Source organism: Gavialis gangeticus, unplaced genomic scaffold (genome assembly GCF_001723915.1).
Source record: "Gavialis gangeticus isolate Ggan-Ray unplaced genomic scaffold, GavGan_comp1, whole genome shotgun sequence".
NCBI classification, from domain to species: Eukaryota; Metazoa; Chordata; order Crocodylia; family Gavialidae; genus Gavialis; species Gavialis gangeticus.
The window spans coordinates 35,076,313-35,103,452 of record NW_017729031.1 but is presented as its reverse complement, the minus strand read 5'-3'; the positions used below and the strand labels follow the sequence as shown (position 1 = coordinate 35,103,452).

At 46.6% G+C, this 27,140-nt stretch overlaps 1 protein-coding gene across 1 annotated transcript; it reads left to right on the top strand.

Annotated features, from left to right (window-relative positions):
* Positions 1 to 941: 941 nt before the first annotated feature.
* Positions 942 to 25,111, top strand: LOC109301438 (band 4.1-like protein 5). The gene is made up of 10 exons (XM_019522615.1): positions 942 to 1,450; positions 2,763 to 2,935; positions 5,704 to 5,801; positions 13,635 to 13,763; positions 14,467 to 14,528; positions 19,030 to 19,123; positions 20,075 to 20,152; positions 20,759 to 20,800; positions 21,283 to 21,416; positions 23,536 to 25,111. The coding sequence occupies exons 1-10, from the start codon at positions 1,332 to 1,334 to the stop codon at positions 23,591 to 23,593; spliced, it is 987 nt and encodes a 328-aa protein (XP_019378160.1). The 5' UTR covers positions 942 to 1,331; the 3' UTR covers positions 23,594 to 25,111.
* The last annotated feature ends 2,029 nt before the right edge of the window (positions 25,112 to 27,140 follow it).

Here is a 27,140-nt window from a genome sequence, read left to right as displayed (position 1 = left end):
ATCACAGCAGGGAAGTCCCGGTCCCTGCACAAGAAAACGGAGGTGAAGAATTGGTTAAAGAGGTCTGCTTTCTCCTCTGACGCAACCACCAGATTGCCCAGCGTATCCTGCAGGGGTCCCACATTACCCGGCACCTTCTTCATCCTCCCAATATATTTGAAAAAGGGCTTTTTGTTATCCTTAATCTTGGACGCCAGTCCGAGCTCCATGTCCGCCTTGGCCTAAGGCCATATTGAAAATTGGCTTAAGGCTTGACTGTTTATATCCTTTGCAAAACCAGGGTGTTATCATGTCAGAGCTTCTCGGTTGCAAGAATAATTGTGTCCTGGGCAGAGAAGGATCTGCCTTTTAAGGCAGCTCATGTAAAGATACAAAAAAGGAAGAAAAAGGGAGAGTTCAGGGTCTTCCTTTTTAGTCTGTCTTGGCCCTGAAGCACTTTGGACTTGCTAGGTAGCTCTGGAATCAGCATTGCATCTCTAGAAAAGAGCCTATCTTTAGATTATCAGTTTGGAATTAACTACTGCTTTCATTAAAAAAAAAAAAAAAAAAAAAAAAAAAAAAAAGGTGGGAGGCAGGGAGGGCTAGTTTGGTAGCTCCAGTAAGCTTATTCAAGATGCTTTCTTTTTTCCACAATTCTTGGGAAGCAGTTTTCCCATCATCTTGTGACCCAGCATTCCAGTGGATGAGTGTGCCTGGTGCTGCAGAGACATCTCTAAGTGGTGGTCATGTGTTAATTGTATTTTGTTCATCCCATTCAGCTCAAGGGCAGGGCCTCAGAGTTGCTGCAGGTAAGAATGCAAGATGGTAAAACTATTAGAGCAGTCGGCATACTAGACATGTGGGAGACAGTTAATAAAAACTTCTAAAGGCTGTGGGGAGACAGAAAGAAGTATGGGCCTCATTTGAAGAAAACTTGCAAAACGAGTTCCCGTTCCTCTGCAGCAGCAGAAGTCTTTGGTAGCAGAGTGCTGGTTGAGGAGTTCCTAATTTTATTTCTGTGAGGAGGGGATGCTCTTCAATGCCTTCTGGCCTGCCTGGTGTGAGCGCTCCTCTCTGCCTTCACAACACCCTGACACCGTGGACTTGGATTTCTCCCAAAGTGCACATCTTTTCTCTGTCCCTTACCTAGTGGCTATGGGGGGGGAGCATGATCTCCCTGGTGGCAGACGCAAACACCACAGGAAGAATGAGTGTACCTCCACCTTCACGGTAATTAATTTTACATTGTCATTGGTAGGTCCTGACTTGAAAAATCTTCACTTGCGAAACTAAGCAGGTGGCTATACAGTCAAGTTACTGTGCAGTTCTCAGCAATTGTGGACATCTCTGCTATGGTAACAGACACACCACCAGATATCTGTTCATTAAGCTGCAAATACTTTGGAGTGTCAGCAGCCCCTGATATGCCAGCTCTGATGGAACCCTCCAAGTCATCCTTTTCTTGGTCCAGGTGTGCATCTCATTCAAGTTTGGACTCTTCAGCTTGCAAGAAAATGTGGACCAGTTTGTCATGCTGAGCCACTCTGCCAGGTGGAAGACAGACCCACTCGTACATAATGTGTAACTTTGTGAAAGGGTGTTGGAAAAGGGATTTCAATCTCTGGTGACACAGGTGTTTTGTTACTGAAAAGTGTTTCATGCTTCGCCTTTGGGGTGGGGACAGGGAGCACTCACATTTGCACTTTCACCTTCTCATTTTAACTTTCTTATAATAAAGGTATTAAAACATCTCTCTTCCATCCCTCCCCCCCCCATATTTATAAAAATGTAAAATACACATTTTAATATGATAGGCATTAAAAAGGTGGTGTGTTGTGAGCAGAGACTCCAACTTGAAGTGCATTCTGGCACTGTATATGTTTCCACTGTTGTCACTGGGGCTGTCTGATTAACTTGTCTTGAAATGCATGCGTGGCTTCATTGCTCTTGAGACAGGAGCTAGCTTGAGCGTGTTCAGATGTGTTGAGACATTAGTTTGAGCATGGCTTGCGTTTCTGCAGTCATACCTGAATGCTGCGATTACATCCTTAGGATGCGAGTCCTTTGTTCTGTAACGTGTCATGCTGTATATAAATGACATTGAAAGGGGGAGGATGTTTTGCAAAGGGGTGAAATGTATCTTGGTGTTAAGTTTGTGTTGCAAAGCACTGGTGGATTGACCAAAAAATAAATGATGTAGTTTCTCTTTTAAAAAAACAAACAAACAAGAAGGGGCCTGAGTCTCAAAGTTTGGATCCCAGTCTAGTTTCAGATTTCCCCATAGAAACCATCCAAATCCTTCCCATCTTCCAGAGCAACAAGTAGTACATTTGCACCCTGCCCAAGTGCAGCTGCTCCCATTCAGGAAGCTTGAGGGCAGGCTCCATGTAAAAACAGTGAAGTGCAGCGTTTGGAGAGACTTTATTTTACAGTCCGGTTGTTTTGCAGGTATTCACACTCCATGGGAGAGGTAAGTTTCTAGGATTTTTTTTTTCTTTGCTATGAATTGAAGAAGGGGAGAAAACTTGAAGACCTGTCTTCTAGTAAGAAGGCTGCTCTTAAGGACAGTGCAGAAATTCAGCTTTTAGTTTTTAAAATCTGCTGATAGTGCAAACTTGTTATCTGAATCAGTTTTAAAAGAATGTGTCTGGGTGCCTGCAAATGGCTTGAAAAAGAAAGCAGCCTACATTCACCTAAGGTGGTCTGTTTTCATTCCCTTGCATTGTGTCACCACTTTTCTGAATTGAGTCTTCTCATCTCTGTCTGTCTTCCTGCCTTTGCAGCATGCCTCTGATAGTTGATTTACTGGACAGCAAAGAGTTGCTGGAAACTTGCCTTGATGATACCACCAGCCAACCTGGGGCTGGTTTGACAGCAAGAGCTCCAGAAGAGGCAGATCTGAGCTTCCCTCATCCTGGCACGAAGGAAACAGCTGCTGAGAAAACAGAGCCTGCTGGTAAAGAAATTCTTGAGTCATTATCATTATCCTTGCTTGTAGAGACAGAAATACACAGTAATGGTATTATTTTGATGACTGATAGTTATATAGCAATTTCTCTACAAAAATCCTGAAGCGCTTAACAGATTTCATAAAATTATATGTATAGAGATTACTTCACCCAGCACCTAAATGAAGCCACCTCTGGACTATACAATATAGCAGTTGTTTTCTATGTTTCTGAATACAGAAGTTTAAACTATCACACTGGGAACACTGGGCAAATTCTTGATAGATGGAATGTGGCTTGTAACTACCAATCATTCATCTAGAAGGATTTCAGAATAGCGGAAATAATACTTGTAATTTTTACCGTATTCTAATGATTGCATGCTGATTTGTTTTGGGGTTTATAGTAGTTTGGCAAATGTATAAGCAATGAAATTGGTCGTATATTGAATCGGCTGTTAGATAATAGCACCAAAAGGGCCCACTGAAGTGAGCGATCTATACAGATGCTGCAGGGCTGGGTCGAACTAACGCACTGCCTCTTCTGGTAAAGTGCAGGGTTTGTTGGGTTTTTTTCCCACATCTGTCAGCAGCTAAAATGCCTTGTATTTTAGTGAGCTTCTCTGGGCCACCCTTTTAAGGTTGTGGGGGGTGCTGTTATGCCTGGTTTAGAGATGAGAAACAGGTAAAAGCAGACAAAGTGGCCTGTCTAGGATCTCACGAAGTCTGTAACTGAGCAGGCAACTGTGCTCTCCCAAGTCCTAGGCGAGTACTCTAACCACTGAACGGTCCTTCCTCTTTAGCCCTATTAAATATTCCCAAGGCCAGGCATCGTGGAGAAACATCTCCTTCCCAGTTCCCAATTGTGCATCCCCTCAGGCTTCCTTCTTGCTCTATTCTTTCTGAGGCTAGGATGCTGTCCCACATACCTCAGTTTACTTTACCTGTAGGGAGCACCTTTCTAACACTGCTTGTTCACACATTATTTATTAATTTCCACGGTGAGACCAAGAGAGCTCCATCAGCTACCTCCTAACAGGGCACATCTACACAAGATATTTACTGTGGAGCTGACTCAGCTCCACAGTACAGCATCAGGGTCTACACATGCAGTGCTGTTAGGCTGGAGTAAACTAATTCACTCCACTGTAGGATAGTACTGTCTAAAGCAAGTCACTGCTCCACCACAATGCACGTGTTGATGCCGACATGGCTGGCTGGGGCATGGGGGTGCTGCCTGCTGGTTAGCCCCACACTGGAGCACCCTTGTGTCCCAGCCAGCCCCTCTGCAGGAGGTTGAGCTGGGTTAGAGCAGCCCCGGCTGACAGGATGACTCCCCTGCCAGCTGGGGCTGCTCCACTGCAGCTCAATATGCTGCAGTCCATCTGCGTGTGTAAACACTGTGCCTAGGAGCTCTGCTCTGCCAGAATTTATTGCATTGAATTTATTTCACATGTAGATGGGCCCATAGACCTTTACAGATAAAACAGTTGTCCCTAGGTAGGGGTTAAACTTTTCATTGCAGAGAAGAAAGCAGTGCCAGGCTGAACATGTAGCACCATCAAAGCTGTTGAATATCCAGAAGTCCTGCGTGCTTTTAGGTCTGTCCCTTCAGTAACCTGCCAACTTGCCAGTAGCAGCCACTAGCTCAGAATCACCTTTGTGCTGCCATAAAAAAATTTATGGCAGCACAGAGCCAAAGCAAATAGATGTCCATACCCTTTGTCATGTCATAACGTGGTTGTGACAAAAGGTAATAGCAGTTTGTTCCACTTTATTGCAGTGGACACCTTGTTTGCTTTATGACAGGTGAAAGAGAGCATCATGGAGCTGCCCGTACTCTCCAGCTGCCCTGGGCAGGCACTTTCAGGCTTGAGGGGCCAAGCTCTGCATGCTCTGGAAATTCCTGTGCAGGACCAGGCCCTTCAAGCCTGTGGAGCGCTGGCCCAGCTTCCACCATTTCCAGAGAGATCCCTGCAGGATCTCCAAGTAAATGTCTCTGGAAATGGGAAATGCATCACCCGTGGTACCTCAAGGTCAGCTGGTGGACAACAGGTGCTTTGTGCTTTGTCCAGTGAAGTAGAACAGCCCCTGCACAGCTGTTCTGCTTCATGGGAACCGCATGTTTTTCTAGCCAGTGATTCTCAGCCAGGGTGCTGTGGCACACTGGGGTGCCTTGAGATCCTTTCAAGGGTGCCTTGGGGTGCTACACAATGTTAGCACTGTCAGGTGTGTAAACATTATCTCAAGAGGGGACTCCAGACACTTCAAATACGAATCCACAGTGTCAAAAACATCCTGGCCAGCAGTGGGCTTTCCAAGTTCTTTGCAACCAAAGAATTGCTTTATTATTTTACTGTAATAAAAAAAACATGAAAATGAAAAGTTGGCATTTTCTGAGGGATGCCTTGAGTCTAACAAAGTTGAGAACTACTGCACTAGCTTGAAGCAATAGACTAATGTTTTAAAGAGACGTAGTTGAATATTTTACTGTATTACAGTCTTTTATCATAATGAATAATTCAGTAGCTGCATAAAAAAAATTTGCATTCAGAAGTGTGTCTGAGTCTATCCCAGTCATGCAGTTAGTCCAGTAAAAGATGCAGTTAGTCAACCACCCAATTCTGTGCCTCTTGCATAAAATGTTTCCATGACGTTTTAAGGTTGACTACTTATGACAACAAAACTCCCTTTGATAACTCCATCAGGAATCAGAAGGGCAAAGGTTAAATGCCATGTCACCCCAGAGCCTCAGTTGTCTTTTATATCGTTTTCAGTGTTTGAAGAGTCCTTATTGAAACTGAAACAGATGGAGACAGAGCCCAGCCCACTGCCAGCTTCCCCTTCCAACATAAACATCAATGTCAGCAAGCAGGTACTTGGGTTACTTTCCTCCTCCCAGATTTACTGGGCTTGTTGCGACTATTCTGAGAACTTTCTTCCTTGTTTTTATTCCACTTGCAAGCTATTCAAAAACACAAGCAAATCAATTGAAACACTGGGTTTTATAGAATATTCTGCAGGAGGGAAGAATTCATGCTGGGAAAGAGCTGAAGGATAACATTTGACAGGTATTTAGGTACACGCAGGCATCTATCCGGTGGGAGTTTCAGAAGTACTGAACTCATACGGGGTCTAGGGTACACCAGAACTGAAATCAGCCTTTAATGCCCTGTGCAGCCAGGCTGGTACACAAAATATACCGGCTTCCTGCAGTGTTGAAGCTGTACTGAAGAATGACTGATCCTTTTCTCTTGCTGAAAGGTAAGTTTGGGCTTATGCACGTTCCTGATTAGGCGTTTGTTAGGCTGCAACTGCAACTTGTGCTCACATTCACAAGCACTTAGTCCAGCAGAACAATTTGTGGATTCAGGTGCCCACCTTCCCTTCCCAGTGGGCTGCAGTGTGGGTGCTACAGGAGACTGCCTCTACTAAACCATCAGGACTGTGGGTGAATCTTTAGCGAAGATTTCATTGTTTATTTCTTTTAAAGGAGAGCTTGATTCACTCAGGATTTGACCAATTTGGAGGAGAGATGCTGCAGAGGGGCAGAGCATTCACCTAAGCAGTAGTATTTAAAAACAAGGAAATCATGTGGAATGAAGCGTGACATGTCCTTCTGGCCTCTTATCCTTGGCCTGACGGGGTTGACTCCTCTTTCAGGATTCCCTAGAAATTCAGTTTTATGTTCCCTCCAGATGCCACTGCAAAGGGCTCTCCCCAAATGCTGCAAATGCCAGCTGCGAGTTGTTTGTTTGCACAGGAAGGAGGCAGCCTACTGCTCACTGCGCCTTGGAATGACCCCAGTATTTGCATTAGCCCCTGAGCGAGCTACGGTTTCCTTTGCTTCCCTGTGTAACCTAATGGGACTTCTTGTTTTCATTAAGTTGGATCAGATCCTGGGACAGGTTGGCATTGCTCCTCATTCTGTCAAAAGGCTGTAGTTCATAGATGTTCTTAGTTACTGGATTTTTTTATTCTGGTCACCTTTAAGGGCTGTTGTCTAGGATGCCTCACGTACCTTTCTGTTTGGTGACTGTATTACGAAGATTATGAAGCCCCTAAGAGGATTAGTCCGTAGCCTGTAGGTCTTGCTGTGCCTCAGAATAAACAAAGGCAAATGGATGCAGTTTCTTTCAGAATATCTGGGCCTGTTTGACTCCCTTCTAGCTTTAAACAAAGAGAGAAACAGTTCTGGAGTTTAAATCCAGAGAGATTAGAATGAAACTGTTCACACTACTGCATGGTGACTCAGGTGGTGCAGGCACACTGAGACTCACTTAATGAGCTGTTCTAGCAATCAGATGCCCACACAGTACAGCCATGATTATCCAGATGTCACGGAAGACATGCAGTAACTGCAAATCGGGGACTGTTGACACTCCAAAGTATTTGCAGTGTAATGAGCAGATATTTGGTGGTGTGTCCCTGTTGCATAGCAGAGACATGTCCGGAATTGCTGAGACCTGCACAGTAACATGACTGTACGGCCACGTGCTTCGTTTTGCAAATGAAGACTGCCAATGACCTTCTAAAATTAATTATAATGAGGGCTGAGGTATGCACTCACTGTGTTCCTCTGGTGTGAAAGGAGGAATGTCTGAATAAAGATTTTTCAGCACTGCCAATTCTTAGCAAGATTTATCTGGAAAACGTTGGTTATTTAAAAAAAATAAAAAATAAAAATAAAGTTAGAAATTACCATATTTACTTTAATCCAAGATGAGTTTGAATTTAAGGTGACCCCCCAATAATTAGATCTGATATGTGGAAAATGATAAATGGGTTAAGATTTTCTGTATACAATCTAATTAGCGGAGGGTGGTCTTAAATTTGTCCCCCCTATTACTGTGATTGGGAAAGCAGCAGCGAAGGGTGAGGGGCCAGATCCCTGTCCCTTGCTCCCCTGCCCCCATACTTTTCCCCCTGCTGCTTGCCCCCCATACTTGTGCCTGCCGCCCACTCCCTGCCTCCCCAGCCCCCTGGTTCCTGCAACCTGCTCTTCCCCACCCTTGCAATCAGTGCCTGTGGGATGCAGAATTGCAGAAGCAGGAGAGCAAGAAACTTGGCAAACTGTTGTAGTGCCAACAGAACAGCTCAGTAGCTCCCTGCTTCTGGAAGCCGATGTGTGCCTTGTGCCAAGTCAAGTAAAGGTAAAGTAATTTCCAAGTGACCCTGACCGACGTCAGTATAACGTTGAGATCGGTTCTGTCAAATGCAAGACTTGAACTTTTGATCTCCGAAGTTCAGAGCTTGCCTGTCAGCTTCATCTTGGAGCTGTTCTGCATTTACATGCACTTTTGATTATTTGTTAGGGAAATACCTGCTGATCTATCTGACCCCTTTAGACAGGGGAAAATCATTCTGGAATAATAAGCATGAATGGCTTGATTCTTCATCGATGGTCACTGGTGCTCCATAGCAGCTCGCTGCCAAATTTTGTTGGAATGGAAGCATGAGACTTGGTTACTCCCAAGCTTTTGACTAGTGCAGTGGCTGAATTTGAGGGACATGACAAAGGGGAGCAATTAGCTTTTAAATGCAGGCATTCCATTTCCATCAGCATCCTGAATGTGGTGAACAATGAAAGCTAACCCTGGCGCCGGAGGGTGAGCCTGTCTTTCCTTTTGTTTTCTGTGGTCTGTTGGGTTCTTAAAACTAACCAAAAAAATAGAAAAGTCACCCAAAAACATGGGTATCCCAACGCTATGTTGCAGGGGGAGAGGGGCTTTCAAAGCATGGAGGACAGACATCTGCCCAGCTACCAGTTAGTCAGTGGGAATTGAGCATCTACCTCTGACTTTATGCCTTAAGCTTTCTACTTCTGCCTCGAGCTCTTTGGCTGTATTTGTATGGTTTTATGAAGTGAAGTGATGAGATGCATTAAAAATGTTGTATAGAACAGATTCCTGATGATGAAAAAGCTTAGGGTCCCTGTTTGTTCGTTCTGTAGGAACAATGAGAACTGCAGCAGACCTGGGATATAGGCAGGCCTGCCATGTTAGATCTCTGTCAGCCACCCAAATTAATGTCGTGTAAATGAGATATATTGAGGGCTTACCATGTGCAGAATACTTCTGTTCCTGACCATATGGTGCTGTTTTCTTTCTCTGTTTCTGTTTCCCATAAAATAGAAATGGCAAAGAGAAGCATGTACTCATCTGAATAGAAATGTTTTCTTGGCATTTAAATACCATCTTGTCATTGATAATTTTTAAAAATTTCCCAAACAGAGCTGGGAACCCAGACACATGCTTCTGCTCGAGTCAGAAGGTAAAATTACTGATAAGGAAAGGGTGAAACTACCCAGATGACGTGCCTTGTCTAACCTCAACAAACTGCAGGAAATGTAAACCACAAAATAGTGATAAATAATGAGCATATATTTTTAGTTAGAATCAGTTGCTCGTTGTAATGCTGGAAGAATGAATTGCAGAAAATGCATGTAAAGGTTGTCCTTTTTGCTTTATACAGTGTCTAGCAAAAAAATTATGAGTAAACATGTTGCATATTATGGTAACACAGATGATACAACCTACTAGCAGTGGTTTTTACTCTCCAAACTGCCGCATCATTTCATATGTGAGTGAATTTCCCACCTTAGAAACATCTGCTGGCTATAGTTAATAGCAACATGAATTTGTTTTCATGAATGTTATACTTCCAGTGGTCTTTTCAAAGCTGCTACCAACTTTGTGCCTCATTGATCAAGGCCATAGCTTTCAGATTTGTTCCCCTAGAGTTGGGTTTGTAAATATGTAATTAGACTCCTAAACGGGTGGCTTTATTGCAAAAGGATTCTTGTGGCTGGCAGCTGCCAGTGAAAGTCTTTCTTTGTCCTTTATATATAGGAGGGGTTGGCAACTTTCAGCCACAGGCTGTTTCTGGTTAGCAGTCAGGGCTTTGGTGGCAGGGAGCTTTATCCATGCCACAGCTGGGCTCTCTGCTCATGCTGTGGTGTCTGGACAGTGGGGAGAAGCAGTGGCAGCATCCATGGCCAGGTCCAGTGGCACCAGCCTTGGACCCAGGTTAGGTCATTATGGCCTGCTGCTGGAAAACGACGGTGACCCCTAATTTATCGTTTTAATAAATGGATGGCTGAGCGTGAAGGGGAATTTAGTGGGCTGGAGAGACCCTCGTCTTCTTATAATTAATGGGTAGCCACAAAGATGTTTTCTGTTCAGAAGCTGGAGGCCCAGTCCTGCTCTCTACCTACACCAGTGGTTTTCAGCTGGAGTGCCATGAGGCACACCAAGGGTGTCATAGGCACACCAAGGGTGTCATAGTGCAGGTGCAACCACCACTACCGTGGCCAAGTGGAACTGCCCCACACACCTTGTGCACAACCAGATCAGGAGGGGCTGTGGCACAAGCGTGTGTTTCCACTTGCATTAAGGTTATCTGATAAGCCCAAAGGAGGCCAGAGTGGGCTGTCTTGCTGCGGCCTTTCCTGGTGCAGCCCTAATTGTGTAGAGCTAGGGTTAGCAGCGTTTTCCAGCAAAAGGGCTGGAATGACCCAGCTCAGGCTGGAGGTGACGGGTGGGACCTAGCCCCTCGTACCACTTCTCACGTGCAGTGTGGCAAAGCCCCCTCTGTCCTCTGGAACCTGTGCTCCCCAACTGCGTTGTGGTGCAGGGAGAGCTGCTGAATGCCACCCAGCTCTGCAGGCTGGATCCAAAGACTCCACGGGCTGTAGGTTGCCAGTGAACAAACGTAAAACCCATAGCCAGTGCATGCACTGTAGACCAAGCGGTGCACTTTTAGATGGTCCCAGTTTGTCTGCTGCGGTATAGACAGACCTAACAATTGTACGGTATCAAAGAATATTGAAACAGCAGTGTGGTGATGCCTGCATGATCCCACAGAGATGCAAATATAGCAAAATCACTCCAGTTTTTAACCCTGTTTCATTTGGAGTCAGTTGGAACTATTAAGCTCACTGCATTTACTCAGATGTAAGATGACCCTCCAATAATTATAGTTTCATAGTTTCTAGGGTCGGAAGGGACCTGAGCAGATCATCTAGTCCGACCCCCTGCCATGGCAGGAAGAGCACTGGAGTCAAACGACCCCAGTAAGGTGGTCATCCAACCTCCTCTTAAAAACCCCCAGGGTGGGAGCCTGCACCACCTCACTTGGGAGCTGGTTCCAGACTCTAGAATTAGATTCTATATATGGAAAATTTAGAAACTTGTTATGATTTTTCAGGTATAGAATCTAATTATTGGAGGTCCACCTTGAATTTGTCCTCCTCCCAGTACTACAGCAGGGAAAAATGAATCTAGGGCAGTCAGGTGGCCTCCTTGCCCTCTACCTTGCTTCAGCTTCTTCCCCTTGCAGCCCCTTCCTTACCATCAGACTCTGCTGTCCTTGGGCACCTGGAAGTGGGGAGCAAATCTGCAAACACCGACCTCGAGATGCACATACCTGTGGGAATTTGCATAGAGTACTCATAGACTAGTTCATCCAGAATTAATGCATTTTTCCTTTTTTTGGAACCGCTGCAAGTTTTAGCACAGATGCTCCATAAATGCTGTTAAGCAGTACTTTTGTACCTATGTATGTACAGTGCAAACTATGCATGATATTAGTCCAAATCCAAACAGTTCATGAGTTACCATAGAGTTCATTGGACTGGGCCCCAGCGGAGTTGATAGTGTTTCCAGCTGTGGTGACCCCACTGCTCAGTATGTCCATGTACTCCAGATTAGCTCCCAACTCATGACTGGAACTGGGTGTTCTTGTCACAAGTCCTGGGATCCTCCAAAAACATATATGCAGATGAGGCGCAGGGCAACCTAGTCCAGCTTCACCTCCTGGAGGGCAGGGACCACACTAATTATACGTGCTAGGCTGAGAGAGGGGGCAACAGAGGGATTCTGCATGAACTGTTTGGGGCCCCGTTTCATGATGTTTGCTAGACATTTCAGTAGGGTGACCATAAGGACATCCAGGACACTCCCCCACCTCCAAGTCATTGGCACTGCTGCAGGCAGTGGCTGTAGGCCAGCGGGCAGCGGCCTGGGCGCTGTCCGGCAGAGCTGCTTGGCATACAGTACTGTTCTGCCTCCTTACCAGACTGTGCCCTGTGATTCTGGGGCACTTGTTTTAATCTTCACCAGCCACCTGGGACTGACCTATGAAATCTGGGACTGTCCTGGCCAAACTGGGGCATATGATCACCCTACATCTAAGGCTGGTGAAGAAACAGGAATCATTGGCAATGGGAAAAAAGGCACAGCTCAGCTGTGGAAGTAAAGAGGAGGTTAAAATGTAGGCAATGTTGTGGCTCACTGTGACTTGAAAAACAGCGCTGAAGGCGACTGCGCTCAGCGGGCATGGCCATACATTTTATTCAGATAGCTTGTACTAGCTTATCCTTGTGGTAGGTTCCCATCAGCATGGTTGTTCAGTTTGAGCCATGTGTGTTATAGTCATGCTCAATGTTGGCTGCATTCAGTCAGCTTCATAGTTGGTTTCCATTTGGCAGCAGTTTAACGATTGTCAGTGTTTTTAATGAATTATGTGAATGTAAGATGAGGGTCTTTTTGCCCCATGCTGATTGGGGCAGAAAGCTTGTATTGAAGTAAATACAGTATATTGCTACAGACTTGTGTGCAGCATAACCCTTAATATGCACTTCCAAATGGCAGCTTCCCCTGCTCTTTTAAAGCAGCCTAAAAATACATTTATGCATAATCCAGTAGGCTTCTCCAAAATAACTAAGTGGGAAAGGGTCTGGTATATCAGGCTGTTTAGTTGAATGTATAGCTGGAGCTTACAGAAAAACCAACCTTTCTGCTGCATTTGAGAATGAATGATCAGCTGCTTTCGAAGCATAAATTGATTGGAAATGGCGTGGTATCATTTAAACAGAGAGGTTTTAAAACCCGACTAGAGGGGAGTAATACCATACATACGACTGCATGCCCCAGTCTCGCACTGCATGGAGAATTGTGAGTTGTTTATGGCACTGGCTTAGCTCTGTGTTTCAAAGACTTAATTTTCACATAAGGTGGTGGTGGGGGCAGCTCTGGGCCAGTGGCTGGGGACAATGTGTGTTGCTTCTCTAATGGTGGATGTGAGAGCAGTCAAACTTTGCACCAGCGAAGTGCTGTGGAAACAGCTTGGATCCTGCACGCCCGTGTGCAGAGCACAGCATTGCACTAGGGTTCTGGGCTCCAGCCCCACATGCCTGGCACTATGTGCAAGTTGAGGTGAATCACCAGGCATGAAGTGGTGATGAGTCTTGCACCCCTCTGTGCCCCTTCCCTTTTCCACTTGGCAGAGAATGGGTGTGTCAAGGGGGATGTGACGGAGTATCACCCGCAGGATGGTGACGTGGCTCAGTGTTCGCCCACACAAAACGTGGGAGGTAGCTGGTGGATCTGCCATAGCAGGCGTGTTAATGCAGTGTGAGGATCCCTGCTGTCCATGTCATTCATACTGAATCTTTGCCTCATATTTACATTTACGAATGCCTCCCCCTGCACCTGCACTGTGGGTTCAAGCTCTTGCTAAGAAACCCTTTGCTAGTTCACAAACGAGTTCCAAAACAAAGATGGGAATCATTTCTGTTCCCCCAAATGTGTCTTCCTTATTCTTCCCTCTTTCGTCCCCCATCAGAGCTGTTTCTCCAGGGTTGATGTTAATTAGTTTCAGCCAAAGCCAGGCTAGCTCTTTCTAATAAAAGATTTTCCCTTTCTAGGAGGAGGTGGTAAAACTGACAGATAAATGCCTGAACAATGCAATTGAGAGCCCAGCAATGACACCGGTGTGGCATCCTGCAGACTTAAAGAGCAACATCCTGAAGGCCCAGGCCGAGGCAGTGCACAAGGTAAAACTTGTCTGAGAAGGGTTGTGCAGTTCCTACCTGTTTCCCTTCAGATTGGCCACAAAGGACATGATCAGCAAGGCTCAAAGCACAGCCCTTGAGTGACTCGGTGCTGGAGGCATTGCCCTGCAGGAGTACTCTTTGGATATAAAGGAATAAATATGAGGCAGTCAGGTGGTCCCGTTGCCCTCTACCTTGCTCCAACTTCTTCCCCTTGCAGCCCCTTCCCCACTTCCTTACCATCAGACTCTGCTCTTCCTGAGCACTTGGAAGTGAGGAGCAGATTTGGAAACACCAATGTTGAAATGCACATACCTGTGGGAATGTGCATAAAGTACGCATAGACTAGTTCATCCATCCCCTGCAGCCAGAGGTTGTTAGTGACACTAAAGCAGAAGCATATGGCACCTCTGCCTGCCTGGGCATTGGGGCTGCCCTTCAGCATGTCCCCATTTTTCCTTTTAACAAAGCTGTGAATAAGCTTGGTGCTCACACGTGCCAGCAGGTTTATTAAGGAATGTCCATTGTTGATTTGGGGACAAGACATGGGTGGTTTTACATCTGCCCTGAGCTTTCTGCACTGACCAGATATTCCTGCTGCAGGAAGCATGCAGCACATGGGAAGGACAGCTCTGTTCTCTCCATGAATTGCAAAACTGAGACAAAAATGGAAATAGCCAAAGCTTTCATGTTCATTTACTTTCAGGTTATGAGAGATGACAGCATGTTGGGGAACAAGAGCTCAAGTGTTCAGGAAGCTGCTGCCAGGTACGGAGTAGAACCAGATAACGAGAGGTGGTTCTCTGAGCACGGGACTGGGAACTTGAAGCTCTGCAATTTTGATTCCAGTATTGACTCTGATTGTGGTTGAGAGCCAGTCAGCTAACTTCTCTGGTGTAACAAGGACAGTTCATTTCCTTTTCTGCTAAATGAGGAGCTTGTTACGTTTTACGGGTGTGTGTAAGGCATTACAAAGATGAAAATCACTGGATACTGTAATTGCTATGCATTGTTGTTTATGAGATACTTCAGATGCATAGATCTGAGCCTTGTCCTTGTTCTATCAGTGTACAGTGAGGCGAATTAGGGAAGATCATCAGTGGTGCTGGCGGGTGGTTTCCTCCTCCCTGAGCCCATTCCCTTGCTGGCAGATAATTTCTGGGGGCATCAGGCAGGGATTAGTTAAAATCCCTCAATGGGAGCGATGGACAAAGACTGTAGTGAGAATTCGTACCTGTTCCTTTGTAGAGGAGCAGGGAGAGCACAGAGCTGCTTGCCAGCCACCAGCCCACTATTTCAGGTGTCAGAAGAAGTGCTGAAAGCAATCTCTGCCTCCGAGGAAAATGTTCCAGAGACTGTTCCTGGGAAATGGCAATATCTCAGAGATTAGCCTGAGAGGTTAAACAGCCTCCGGGAGATGGGAAGCAGCTGTGGCTAGCAGGAAGAGCAGTCAGACGGTGCTTCCTGGCCAAGGAGAACATCCAGGTTTATTTCCTCTGCTGATCAACTTTAACATGCTTGGTAGGAGCAGGCCGGCTGCCTGCCAGCAACTGGCAGCAGACTTGGATGGGCAGGGACATGCAAATGCTATTTTCTTGACAGTGTTTTCTGGCCTGCACAAATGTCCATTAAAATAAAGCATTTAAAATCAAACCGCTTGACCAACAAAGCGTAGGTCAGGCATTTACCCAACAAGCATAGAAATAAAAGTAAAAGTACCAGTTGAGGCTTTCTGGACTGATGAGAATGCGTTATTTGGAACGCAAACTTCCAACCCCATGAATCGAGATAGCAGCATTTCCTGAACCTGAGTAGGATAGGAATTAGTCCCAGTCTTGGGCAACAGCCTTACAGTTGTGCTGCATGGCCTTGAAATCATTGACCTTTCTGCCTCAGTGTTGCCATCTGTAAGGTGGGGATAATTAATACTGACCTCCCATTGCAAAGCACTGGAAGGACTTTGGGTGAAAAGTACAAAGTTAGATTATGAATAGGTTTGTTTAAGGGTCTTTCTCGGCACTCCAGCATTGCAACCAGTCTCGTATGTATATGTTGTAATCTCCCCTGCCTCTTCCCTGGACGTCACGGATGAGCATGCCTCTCGAGCCTTGCCGTGGCTTCTCACGGTTGGATGAATCGGGTGCCCACCAGGTCCCCTCTCTGTGACCACTGGTGTGGTCCAATTCCTCTGGACCAGTGGGGGACTTCACTTCCAGCCCCCACCCCCCGGCTGTTCTTCCTCCAGGTCTTTTATGGTGGCCCCAGGTGTCTGGCCCGCCAGTCACCCCCAGCAGGCATACATAAAGTGAGCCCAGGATGATGTGGGAGCCATCCCCGGCTGCTTCTGGTTTGTCTGTTTTCTTTTCTCTTCTTTCTTCACCTGTGGTGGCTCTGCCCACCGCAGTTTCATTTCGCCACATCTGGCTCCCAGTGTGGTGTCGCGCCGCCTCCCGGCTCCAGCGGGTAAGTCGGTTTCCCACTGTGCATCATCACAGCCCTCCTCTTAGCCCAAGAAGCTTCACTCCCATCTTGCAGATGAGGTGCTTAGACCCAGAATGAGGGTTTCACATTCCTTGTAAATGTGGCACCAAAACCCAAATTCCCCATCTAGGGCTGAAACTGTGGCCTTGACCCTTCAGCATTAAGTTAGTCCTCAAATGCCTCAAGAGGATCATCTGCGCTACATGGGGCTGGTTTAACCCTCCAGCCCCAGTGAAATGCAGGAAGTGAGTGGTGCGAGTTACAAAAAGCTGCTTTTCTTACAGAAGTGCTGGCGGTTTTTTTCCTGATTTAGATGGGTCTGCAGTCAGCTGTCAAATAAGGGTGCAAGTAAGAGCAGCATTAGGTCAATAGTACATCTGCCGTGCTGTCTTTTTTTCTAAATGACTGTATCAGGAGGCAGAGGTACATTTGTACACGAGCAGTCACTCTAGTTGCATCCCCACGTCTCCAGGGGATGCAGAGCGTTAATGAGGATTCTCAGTAACTGGGAACACTGTTTCATGAGCTCTTGACCTTCATGCTCAAGTTCCCTTGTGCACAGACTAAATAATTTAATTACATGTGTGTTTGTGACAGGAGTTATATATCTACATAGTTCCTCGTTGACTTAATCTCTTGATCCTAAATAGAAAATAAGGGGTTTTGGATGACTGATTTGCCATAACACCATTATTTATCAAGGATTTTTCCAGCCTCCTATTAAAGAATAACAGGTTTTTATTCTCATATGAAGAGGCAGTAGGCTGAAGTGTGGAATCAGCAGAGCCATGCTTCAGAAAAGCTTGAACACAAAAATCAGGACATTTCAATAAGGAACAAAGCTAATCTATCTTCTTCCTTGGTCTTGTGATTTAAATCAATTTTTCTGCATCCTCCCCTGTTAGAACATGTGAATTGCCAGGCATTTGTCATCCCTCTAGCCCATCTCCAGCAGTGACCAGCACCATATGCTTAGCAGGATGATGTAAGATCTGAGGTAATCGGCCTCCCATGAGTATACAGTCTTAGAAATGGGCTCAAACCCTGAAGCGTGTGGTTTTATCTTTACTGCGGAATTTATTAGCATTATTGCAACTCTGGATATTCTTGTTATCCATAGAAGACAGAACACGGAGCAGTGGGTTCAGATTGCAGCAGGGGAAGTTTAGGTTGGATATTAGGAAACAATTTCTCACGAGGAGGGTGGTGAAGCACTGGAACAGCTTGTCCAGAGAGGTGGTGGAGTCTCCATCCTTGGAGGTTTTAAGACCTGGCTAGACAAAGTCTTGGCTGGGATGATCTAGTTGCGGGCAGTCCTGCTTGGAGCAGGCGGTTGGACTAGATGTGAACTCCTGAGCTCCCTTCCACCCTCATTGTCTGTGACTATATAAGTGTTGAATCCCTTGTTGACCTTCCAGGTCTTTTGCCTTGGAGCATCCTGTGAAAGTCAGCTCCACAGCTGCCGTGTATGCTGTATGGAAATGTTCATCCCTTTAGCATTTTGGAATTTGCCGTCGTTCAGTTTTGTTGAATGTCTTGTACTTGTGAGATGGAGAATTGAAGCTCCAGATCTCTCCACGCTGCCATGCCATCCCTCTTCACTTTACTTTGTATCATCTTTTGTCTCCCATTCCTTTTGGTCTCTCCTTGTAGGAGTATTTCCAGGCCCGTGATGGCTCGGGTTGCCCCTCTTTGAGAAGTTTGAAACAGAGGGGCAGCACTGCACATGTAGTTTCAGAGGAGGCCATGCAGTTTCATATAAAATTAATATAGTTCTTGTTATACATCAATCCATTCCTCGTGCATTATAACAGCTGGCTTCCTTTCTTCCCACTGCAGGTGCCCAGTAAATTAATCATGTGGACGCCCGCTTCTGAGTTGGGACAATTAATTAGAACCTCATCCGGGTCTGAGCACATCCGTTTTATTTATTTTTCCTTACAATACACATCATTTTGCCTTTATCAACCTTGCATTTCTTTTGCCTCAGCGTTGCCTTAATTCCATTAGGGTCCCTCAGCCTTCTTGAGATTGGGTTACCCATTGAATTTGTGGTATTTGTAAATTTAGTACCTGCTAATCGGTAAATTAAACAATACTGGACCAGATTGAGGGCTTGTCTGTGTGTGCGTGCATGCAAACACATACGTATGGGATCAGTTTAACGAAAGGTGGCATGTTGAACTGCCTATGTATTGACACGTTGGTTTAAATTCAGCCCAAGTTAAACCATTGTGAACTAGGATTAAGCCAGGGTAAGGGTCCTGCTCTCACACCTGCACCTGTTAACAAAGGTTAGGCTCCTGCCTTTAGATGAGGTGCTAGTGTAGACCAGGCCTTGCACAGGCATACATTGGATGGCTAAAGGGAAATCGCTGAATCTCTGAGGCTGCCTTGCTTTTCCTGACGCATCTAAAACATACGCCTTCTGCAGACTTGCATCTGCCTCGGAAGGCAAAGACAAAATTCTGGTTCTTTGGTGTTCAGATTTGAGATGAGCATTTGAATGGCTCCGGTGAGACATCGACATTAGCTGTTCGGGATGCCCGCAGCACAGTTGTGCTGTGGAAACAGCAATGGAGAGCACTAGCCTGCCGTGGCAGGTGCTGAGATGTGCACGGTTCACTTGGCAATTGCTCCAGCATCTAACACCTTTACAAGCATTCATCTCTTCCCTGCCCCATATTGATTTGTTGGGTTTCTAGGCTAAGCCGTCATAAAAGCAGCACTGTTTATTTCACACGGTCTGGGCAGAATGGAGATGAGAGTGGTTTTTTTCTTCTTTCAGCAATCCGTTAAATGAGGATAAAGCTGCCCCTGTCCCCAAGGAGCCCCTGACTTCAGCTAATCTGGCTCCAGCAGAGGAGACTACAGTTGTAAAGGTACATGCCATTCAGCTGCACGGCTCTTGCTTCACACCCTGAATTACTAGCTGCACCAGCTGAGCATGAAATGATCTGTTGGTTTGCAAATACTAGAGCTTACAGCAGCATGTTTAGAGTACATACCTGCACCAAATGGTGCTTTTTGGTGTAAAAAATGTTGTGTAAACAACCCCTTCTGGGTTAGGGCTGTGTACCCAGCACTCTTTTCCCCTGTGCAGCACATTTTTCTAAACCAGCTGGCCAGCTCCCTCACCTGCTGCATCCCGGTGTCTTGGCATCAACAAAGGACAGATTGTGCATATGAAATGTTACCACTGAATGAACTTGGGCAGCTCCCAATGAAGTCAGTAGGGCTTAGTCCTAAAGTTCAGGTTGCTTTTCCCAAGATTTCATACCCTTCCCTCCAGTGAGCACAAGCAGCAAAGATTGATGTTCATCAGCGTAGGAGCATGGGGTTTTTAATGGGTGCTTTTCCAAACTATCAAATGGCAGTAACATGGGCCTCTAGGATTTCAGCAGACAGAGCGGGTTCCAGGTCTGACTCTGGACCACCAAAATCGTGCCCCTTTGTTTAGCTGCTTCACCTTTACACCCGTTTTACGCTGCTGAGTCCAGTGAATAGGATAACCCTTTCCCCCGAGTTTGGATCCTGAATCCATTGACTCCACTCCCTCCCCTGCCTGCTTTGTGCACACGGATGCAGTGGTGAGTTTCCACGTCGTGCAGCAGTGAGTTCCAAGTAGTGCAGTGCCCAGGATGGTGAGGTGACAGGAGGGCAGGAAGGTTTTTTATCAAACTGAGATGAGACTATACATGTCTGCTTACAAGGTTCAAAACCCCCAGACCTGCCATCTAGGAACGTCCCTGTAATTCAAGAACCTGCTGGAATCCTCCACAAATCCTTCTGGCAACTATTGGGAATTTAATTATTAACTGATTTATTTTCAGAGCTCTCCGGAGGACCAGGATGCTTTGCCAACATCACTGACAGAGAATCTCATTGACTTCACAGAAGCTGTACCTCGGGTAACTATGTTTCGTAACCAGGCTCCTTCCTCCCCACAGATTTGATTGGACTGTTTCAAAAGCCGAGCATAGACCTACTCATGTCTTTTCGCCTGGCAGCTGTCTGCCTGCTGCGTGTCTGATGGCAGCGTGGTCTGTTGCTGCTCTGAGTGCTCATGCAGGCACACCACAGCTCTGAGACAGAGGCAGAGCACTGTGAATTGATCTCAAGGATCGGCTGAGTTTGTGCCTGTGCAGCAGCTGCCCTGCCGTGTTTGCAAGCCCATGAATGCTTTCACAGGGGCTTGCACCCAAAGTATCACTTGTGGTAGCGCATGCTGGGATTTCCATCCCTCACAGGCTGAGGGGGAAGGACCTGCAAGCCAGTTATGTAATTGTGCTACCTACACTGCAAAAACACCTCGGTGGACTGAATTGGCTGGTGGGAGGGCAAGCTGGTTACCAGCTTGTTCAAAGTCATTGTGTGGACAGGCCCTCCCTGATGGTGGTATAGTGCTGGTAGCAAGAAAGGTACTTGGTGTCACGTCGTTTTGAGGCAAGAATGTAACTAAAGCCATGTTATGTCCTTCAGAAACTTCACCACTGCGTGTGCTTTCCTTTTGGCAGGTGTCTTCCCAGCCCACGATTACACCGAGGTGGATAGTGCCAGTGAGTTACTCACTTATTTATGGGATATTTCCAACGAGTTCAGATTTCATAGTAAAAAGGAGCCCGAGTGAAATCTGTAGGCCTCTTTGAATGAGTGCAGATGGGGCTTTGGGTCTGCAAGTTGTGTAGTCGTATTCTGTTGGGATCTGGGCAATAAACAAAGAAAATGCTCTCTCTCCATTTCCTTGTCCAGCCCTGAGCAAAGGGAGTCAAACATCACAGGGGACAGTGTAAATAGCATATGCTCATGGCTTTGATCTAACGATGCACAGATCTGGGATTATTTCTATTTAAATGGGTCGATGATGTTTTCACAGTGTTTATATTGCAGGTATTTTCTGTAAAGTTTATGTAAGGACTTTCACTCAGTGAAGCCCCCTGCAACTCTAGGGCCTGTTGAATAGGCGCTGTTGACAGATGTGCTTGGTGCCTTGTGGCCGTGCTCTTGACCCCAGTTCTCTGTTTATTTCTCCCCATTTCAGAGTGGACTGGTTCTCAATGGGCCTTTAGGGAATGATGTTGCCTTAACTCTCAAGGCAGTGAAAGGCAGCACTGAGGCATTGTCCCCATCATCCGGATCCCCTCCATCTCAGCGGTCAGCCGAAGCTCTTGTGAGGTAAGGGCTCCTTGTGTGTAGCGGGGCGGGAAGGGAGGACAAAACGTGTTCTGGTCACATTTTAGCTTGCCTTGTAACGACTCCATCCTTCCCTGGACACAACGTGTTTCACTTCTTGTTCTAAATTGGACTCTAGAGTTGCTCTGCTGCTAAACAGTTGTTTCATCCCATAGTTGTATCTTAGTTAAGAGTTTATACATCAGTAGATGAGGCAATGAGTAAAGCTGTATAAAAACATAACGCTGGTAAAAACAACTTGTTTTTCCGAACAAAAGATTTCATCAGGCAAAGACAGCAGAAATGAGTAATGTGAATGCAGCTGGAGGGGTCAGGGGTGAATCTGCCACCTGTATAACCTCCGTAATGCCTGCCAGCTGACAAAGCAATCTGATCGGCTACATGTACAATAGGAAAGGAAAGGGAAGTTGTGAATCTCTGCAAAGCACCTTGATATCCTACTGGGCCAACATAAAACCATCCAGCCAGGTGACAAACACTGCCAGGCTCCAAGAACTTGAAGATCAGCAGATATGAACCTCTGCCTAAGTACTGAGTATTGTTTCTTGTGAATTAAATTACTTCAGGGGAGCTTTGAGGTTTTAACACCCCCAGGAGCCTCTTAAGTCAGCTGCTTTATTGCTATTACCCATTCGTGGACTCAGGACAGAAGGTAGGATAAGGGTTGAGGGAAATAAATAGCCACGTCCAGATGAGTTACACGCTTATAAGAGCAAAATGGGCCCCAGACTATCTCAGTTTTACTTCATTCTTCTGATGTCTTCAGGTGACATAACATCCATAACTATCATTGCCCAAAATGTAGAACTCAGGCACCCACTAATGTACTCAGAGGCATTGCCAAAAAATAGCTTTAAAGCTTGGCTTGCAGATCTTATGATGGCAGCACTGAAATTCTTGGGCTGTTCATATAAAGAGGATATTCACTCTCCTCCTCGAAGGGAAACACTGCAGTGGGAAACAGTCTGGGAAAGAGCCTTGCAATCTGTCTGAAGAGCTGGAGTGGATTTCAGACTGTCAGAACTGCTGTGTGAACGAGGCCTGCAAAACACCACACCCATAACACTGGGTGTTCGGTGATCAGGTCTAGATCCTCGACATAACTGTCTCGTCTGGGATCAATCTGGGGCTGCTACCAGACTGTCGGGGTCTGGAAGCCCAGGACAAACGGTCTTCTGCACAACCCCGGCCAGGTGGGGAGTGTAAGCACGTGGCAGGGCATGGAAGCCACAGGGCTCTGGATTGTCATCACTGCAGTCCCAACTCTGGGCTTCAGCACAGTGAGTTTTTTCCTCCTTTGTTCCTTGCCTTCACTACTCATGCTCTACCAGTCTCCTGGCTGGCAACGGTGCTGCTGATGCAGGAGGGAGAGTCCATCCCATGCCTTTCCCTGTATGTGATGCAAGGGGAACGCAGCCACTGGAAGCAGCACCAGGCTGCATCTTGAGCATTTGGAAGCCATGATAATGTTGTTCACTTCTCGCTGAAAGAGACTCTGTGCCTTGTGCCCCATTCTCAGCAGTAGAGCCAACTTGTTAATATATAGGCCTGCTCAAAATCGTATCCTGTGGTACATGCACCTAGTGTGCAGGCGGCTGCATCTTGCAAGCATCGGCCCTTGTTGGCATGTGTTGGCATCCCAGAGGTTTCATGGAGGCTGAACTGCTGGCTTGTTCACCAAGGTGGCTACTTCAGGTCTGAATGGGAAATGCTAGCAAGGTCTTGTGAAGAAAGGTTGTGCTCCTGCTGCTCTTGGAGCTGTACGTGTACCAGCATATAGAGAATTGTATTCCCGTTTGGTGATAAAGTAATGTTTTAAAATGCTCCCCTTCCCATGCATACAGCATTGGAGAAGGTAAACTATCCTAGTCCTGGAAGTTATTGAAAGCTAGAACACCCTGCTGCCTTGGTGCTAGTCCTTTGTACACTCCCACCACAGGCAAGTCCTTCCTTCCCAGCAGTCGCAGACCCTCACTCATCCAACCAGGCCTCTGTTTCTCTTAGTCCTTAGGGCACTGCTAAATCTTTGCCCCGTCGGTAGCACCTTGCACATCTCGGTCAACCTGGATATTTACAGGCCTTGCTTTCTTCTTCTTTTCAGCCCCGTCACAGAGGATCCTGCAGTTAGGCCAAAATGTTTACTCACCACTGAACTCTGAGCAGAAGGAGATTCACCGCTGAGAACTGGGACTTCCTGCATTCTCCGAGGAGCCCTACAACAGGACTGACTGGGGACGAAGCTCTAGCTGAATGGTGGCCACACGTGACCAGCTGCTTTGCCAAGAACCTCAAGGGGAAACTTTCAGTTTATTGCAGTTCAGCTGGACTGATGCTATAAACTAGGAGGTAAAGCTCCACAAAAGCACGAGCTTCTCTCTCGGGAGAAAGGAAATAGGCACACTGGAACTAGTTCTGGGCCTGAATAACAAAATCTAGCAGAGATTCTGTTCACATTAGGCTTAGTCTGATTAACTTTTGCTGCTTTGTAGACGTAAATGGAAATTGTTTTCTGTGATACCAGCCTGTAGCTTTATGAGAAGCTGTGGCCTAAAGCTTCATTACGGGACAGCGGGAGGAATAGGAGGACTCCTAGAGCCACCTGGTGGCCATTCTGTTAACTGGGGCTGAAAGTAATAATGGCAGTTCTCTGCAGCCAGGGCCAGTCTTTTGTGTAATGATCCTGTTTTTCTCGAGTCAACACAGACAAACCTCCTTGGCCTTAATCCACTTCATCACCGTTGCACTTTCTCTTTGGTCCCTGAAAAGAACCAAAAATCCAGTGTCTCAGTGATCCTTTTCCTCGCTGACTGACTGGATTCAAGCTGCTTTTTTTAACCTAGGAAAAGGAGAATTAACTTGCCCAGAAGCCTGGTGTTACTAGTGTCACAGGGAGGCCCCACATGTTATCTAAGACACCTTAATGTCCTGTACAACTTGCAAAACACATTAGATATATTTTGGGGCATAGACCTGCATTCAGGTTTGGATGGCTGAGAACGAAAGGCGTGAGCACAAGGGCTGCTCTGGAGCCCTTCTTTTTGTTGTAAGTAAAGGACTGGATTTCTATTGCTGTTTCTGGGGCGGTTTCTACTGGTTGTGTTTTGTGAATGCTCGACTGGCTGGCTCATGGCACAAGTATATGCATGGTCTGGTTATTAATGTCTCCTTGAACCCTGTTCCAACCCCCCTGTGTCCCTGCGGGAGGAGGAGAGAGTGGAAAGAGGAACAACAGTCACTTTGGGGCAGTTTTTTAACTCAGAGTAGGCGAAGGCAGTTGATAAAAGGACAGCCTGCTGCTAAGTGCTCGCCTGCCCAGGCTAGTGGTGAAAGCTTTGGCTCTATGTACTTGTAGTATTAGATACAACATGCCAATTGAAAGCTGTTGGAGCTCCAAGCGGCAGAGTCCCCTGTTGAAACCACAGAGATGAGCACTCGCATACAACGGTAATGGGTGCTAGAGAAAATACGAAGGCACATCAGTTGGAGTCCCACAGGACCCCAAGGGTGAGGTGAATCCCATGCCCTCTGTTATCAGTGCTGTCTCCTAACAGGAAGCCCTGGTGAAAATGAGTGGGGATCATGTCTTTCCAGCAGGGGAGCAAGTTTCTGTCCTTGGGACTTGTGCTACAGGCTGGTGTCTGCATACTGCTCTATTGTATGAAAGTTATTCACAGACAGAAAATGTACGTGGGAACACTTTTAAAGAAGGAAATTCTCACTCGCACTGTCTTGCTCCTGCTTACATGCTGTGCGTGCGTCTGAACAGAGGGAGAAAACACTGGACCAAATCACTTTGGTGTGTGTGAATAGCTGTGTCCCCATTGGCCTTCCCCAGCATGTGAAACGTGTCATGGATGCTGCTGCCGTACGAGTGTTGAGAAAGGACTTGGTCGTTGTGCACCGCTCTGTGCCACTCCCAGCACCCCACCTGGCCTGGTGTAGAGACAAGTAGGAAGCCTGAGCGACAGTGAGGACAGAGGCCCAGAAGCCACCCTGGACAGACAGTGCTTCCCAGACACTGCTGCAGGAGCTGGGGACTCCAGGTCCTTCCTCCACTCCTTCCCACCCTTTGCATTGTAGGAAATACCGAGAAGCCACGTGCTTGCTGATTCCAGTGTAGCCCCTCCAGGGCCAGGTGCTCTTCTGAGCTGGCTCTGCTCACCGCCAGTTTGATCGTGGCCCCCATGACCTGCAGTCAAGCTTGGTCTTCTCTCTACCTTGAGAAGCCTTGCTGCACATTAGGCGGGACCGTTTCCTGGCTCGTGCATCAGAAGCCTTTGTCTGAAGCAGGGCAGGTGTTGGTTTCGTCGATTAACAGAACTGGCAGCTTTGGGTTTTTTCATTCAAACAAGTTTTGTTCACTGAGTCTTTGCCCTGGGCTCAGGAGCCCTTTGAATTGTGCATGAGACGGGGCCCCTTACATAAATGCCTCCTTTCCCATTATCATCTGCGGTCAGTATGTGGTGGGCAAAGTGTGTCCCTAAAGTCAAATGGCTAAAGGACCTAGAGTCCGGATTTACCAGTGGGATGTTTACAGGCCTTGAAAAATCTCATAATTAGCAACTTCCAGGTGCACAGCGTAAAAATGCTGGATGAAATCCTGCCCCACCAAAGTCAGTGGCACAACGCCAAGAGGTGTCAAACGGGCAAGCAATTATATACCCCCCGGTGTCAGGGAGTGCTTTGAATTCACACCTGCCCAGTGGCAAGTTGGAAACCTATGATTTCTAGTCCCTAGGATGTTGTGGCCTGGCTCTGTGGGTAACACAGATGCGATGCTGCATCACTCATATGTTAGTTATAAAACGGTAGGTGTAAGCACAGTCACCCGACAAGCTTGTAGGTCCCTACAGTGAAGTTGCCACGTGACCTGTATTTTACCTGAACAGTGTTAACATGAAATGCTGAAACTGCAGCACCTCTAAGGTATGAATTACTGCCTTTCTTGCACACAGCATGGAGCTCCTTTCTCCTTCCTCGTATTAGCGGGCTGTGGGAGACTGAAGTCAGTAACAGGAAGAAACGTTAAGGAGCTTCCCCTGCCAAGGGGGAGAAAGGCAGTCGGTGCCTACTTCACTTGTGTTCCTCTAGATCAAGTCTGTTGTCGGGGACACTGACCTCTCTGCCAAACAGTGACAAGCTCCAAGAAAATACTGCTTTTAAGACTGGGAAATTGGTGACTCCCAGCACACCAGATGTAGCACTTCGTAGGAGCCAGGGCTGAGAACCCAGGAGTTTAGTCTCCATTTTGATTACACAGCCATCAACCGGGTTTCTAGTGGAATCCATTCCAGGTTTTATTAATTACATGTTATATATTGTCCATGCCCTTTACATCATCAGGGGTTAGTAAAAAAAATACAAACACAAACAGAGCTAAAGCCTTGCTCTTTTACCATTTGTAATAAAAATGTCACCACTAAACTCCTTGCAGAGGGTAGCTGGACCCTGGAACAGGCCCTGATCATAGGAATGGAACTAGATCACTCCTTTGTACAAGTTGGATTAACCACGTGGAGATGACGAGTCTTAACGGCTCTAGTGTTGCTCTCAGCCAGTTAGTCTGGGAACAGCAGCTTGAAAAACCCACGCTTCGTAGAAGGGAAATGGAGACACTGTGTAGTGATGCCATCGCCGTGTATTCGCGGTCAGTCCTGCTGCCTGCTGGGAACATCTGACCTGGAATATACTGGGTATTAGGGCCTC

Bases quoted from the DNA above. Each gene is read 5' to 3' on its own strand.
- LOC109301438 (XM_019522615.1), top strand. From the start codon at position 1,332: ATGGTAACAGACACACCACCAGATATCTGTTCATTAAGCTGCAAATAC. The intron at 5,802-13,634 runs GTACTTGGGTTA...TTCCCTTTCTAG, and splicing joins ACATCAATGTCAGCAAGCAG to GAGGAGGTGGTAAAACTGAC. The intron at 20,801-21,282 runs GTGAGTTACTCA...TCCCCATTTCAG, and splicing joins CACCGAGGTGGATAGTGCCA to AGTGGACTGGTTCTCAATGG.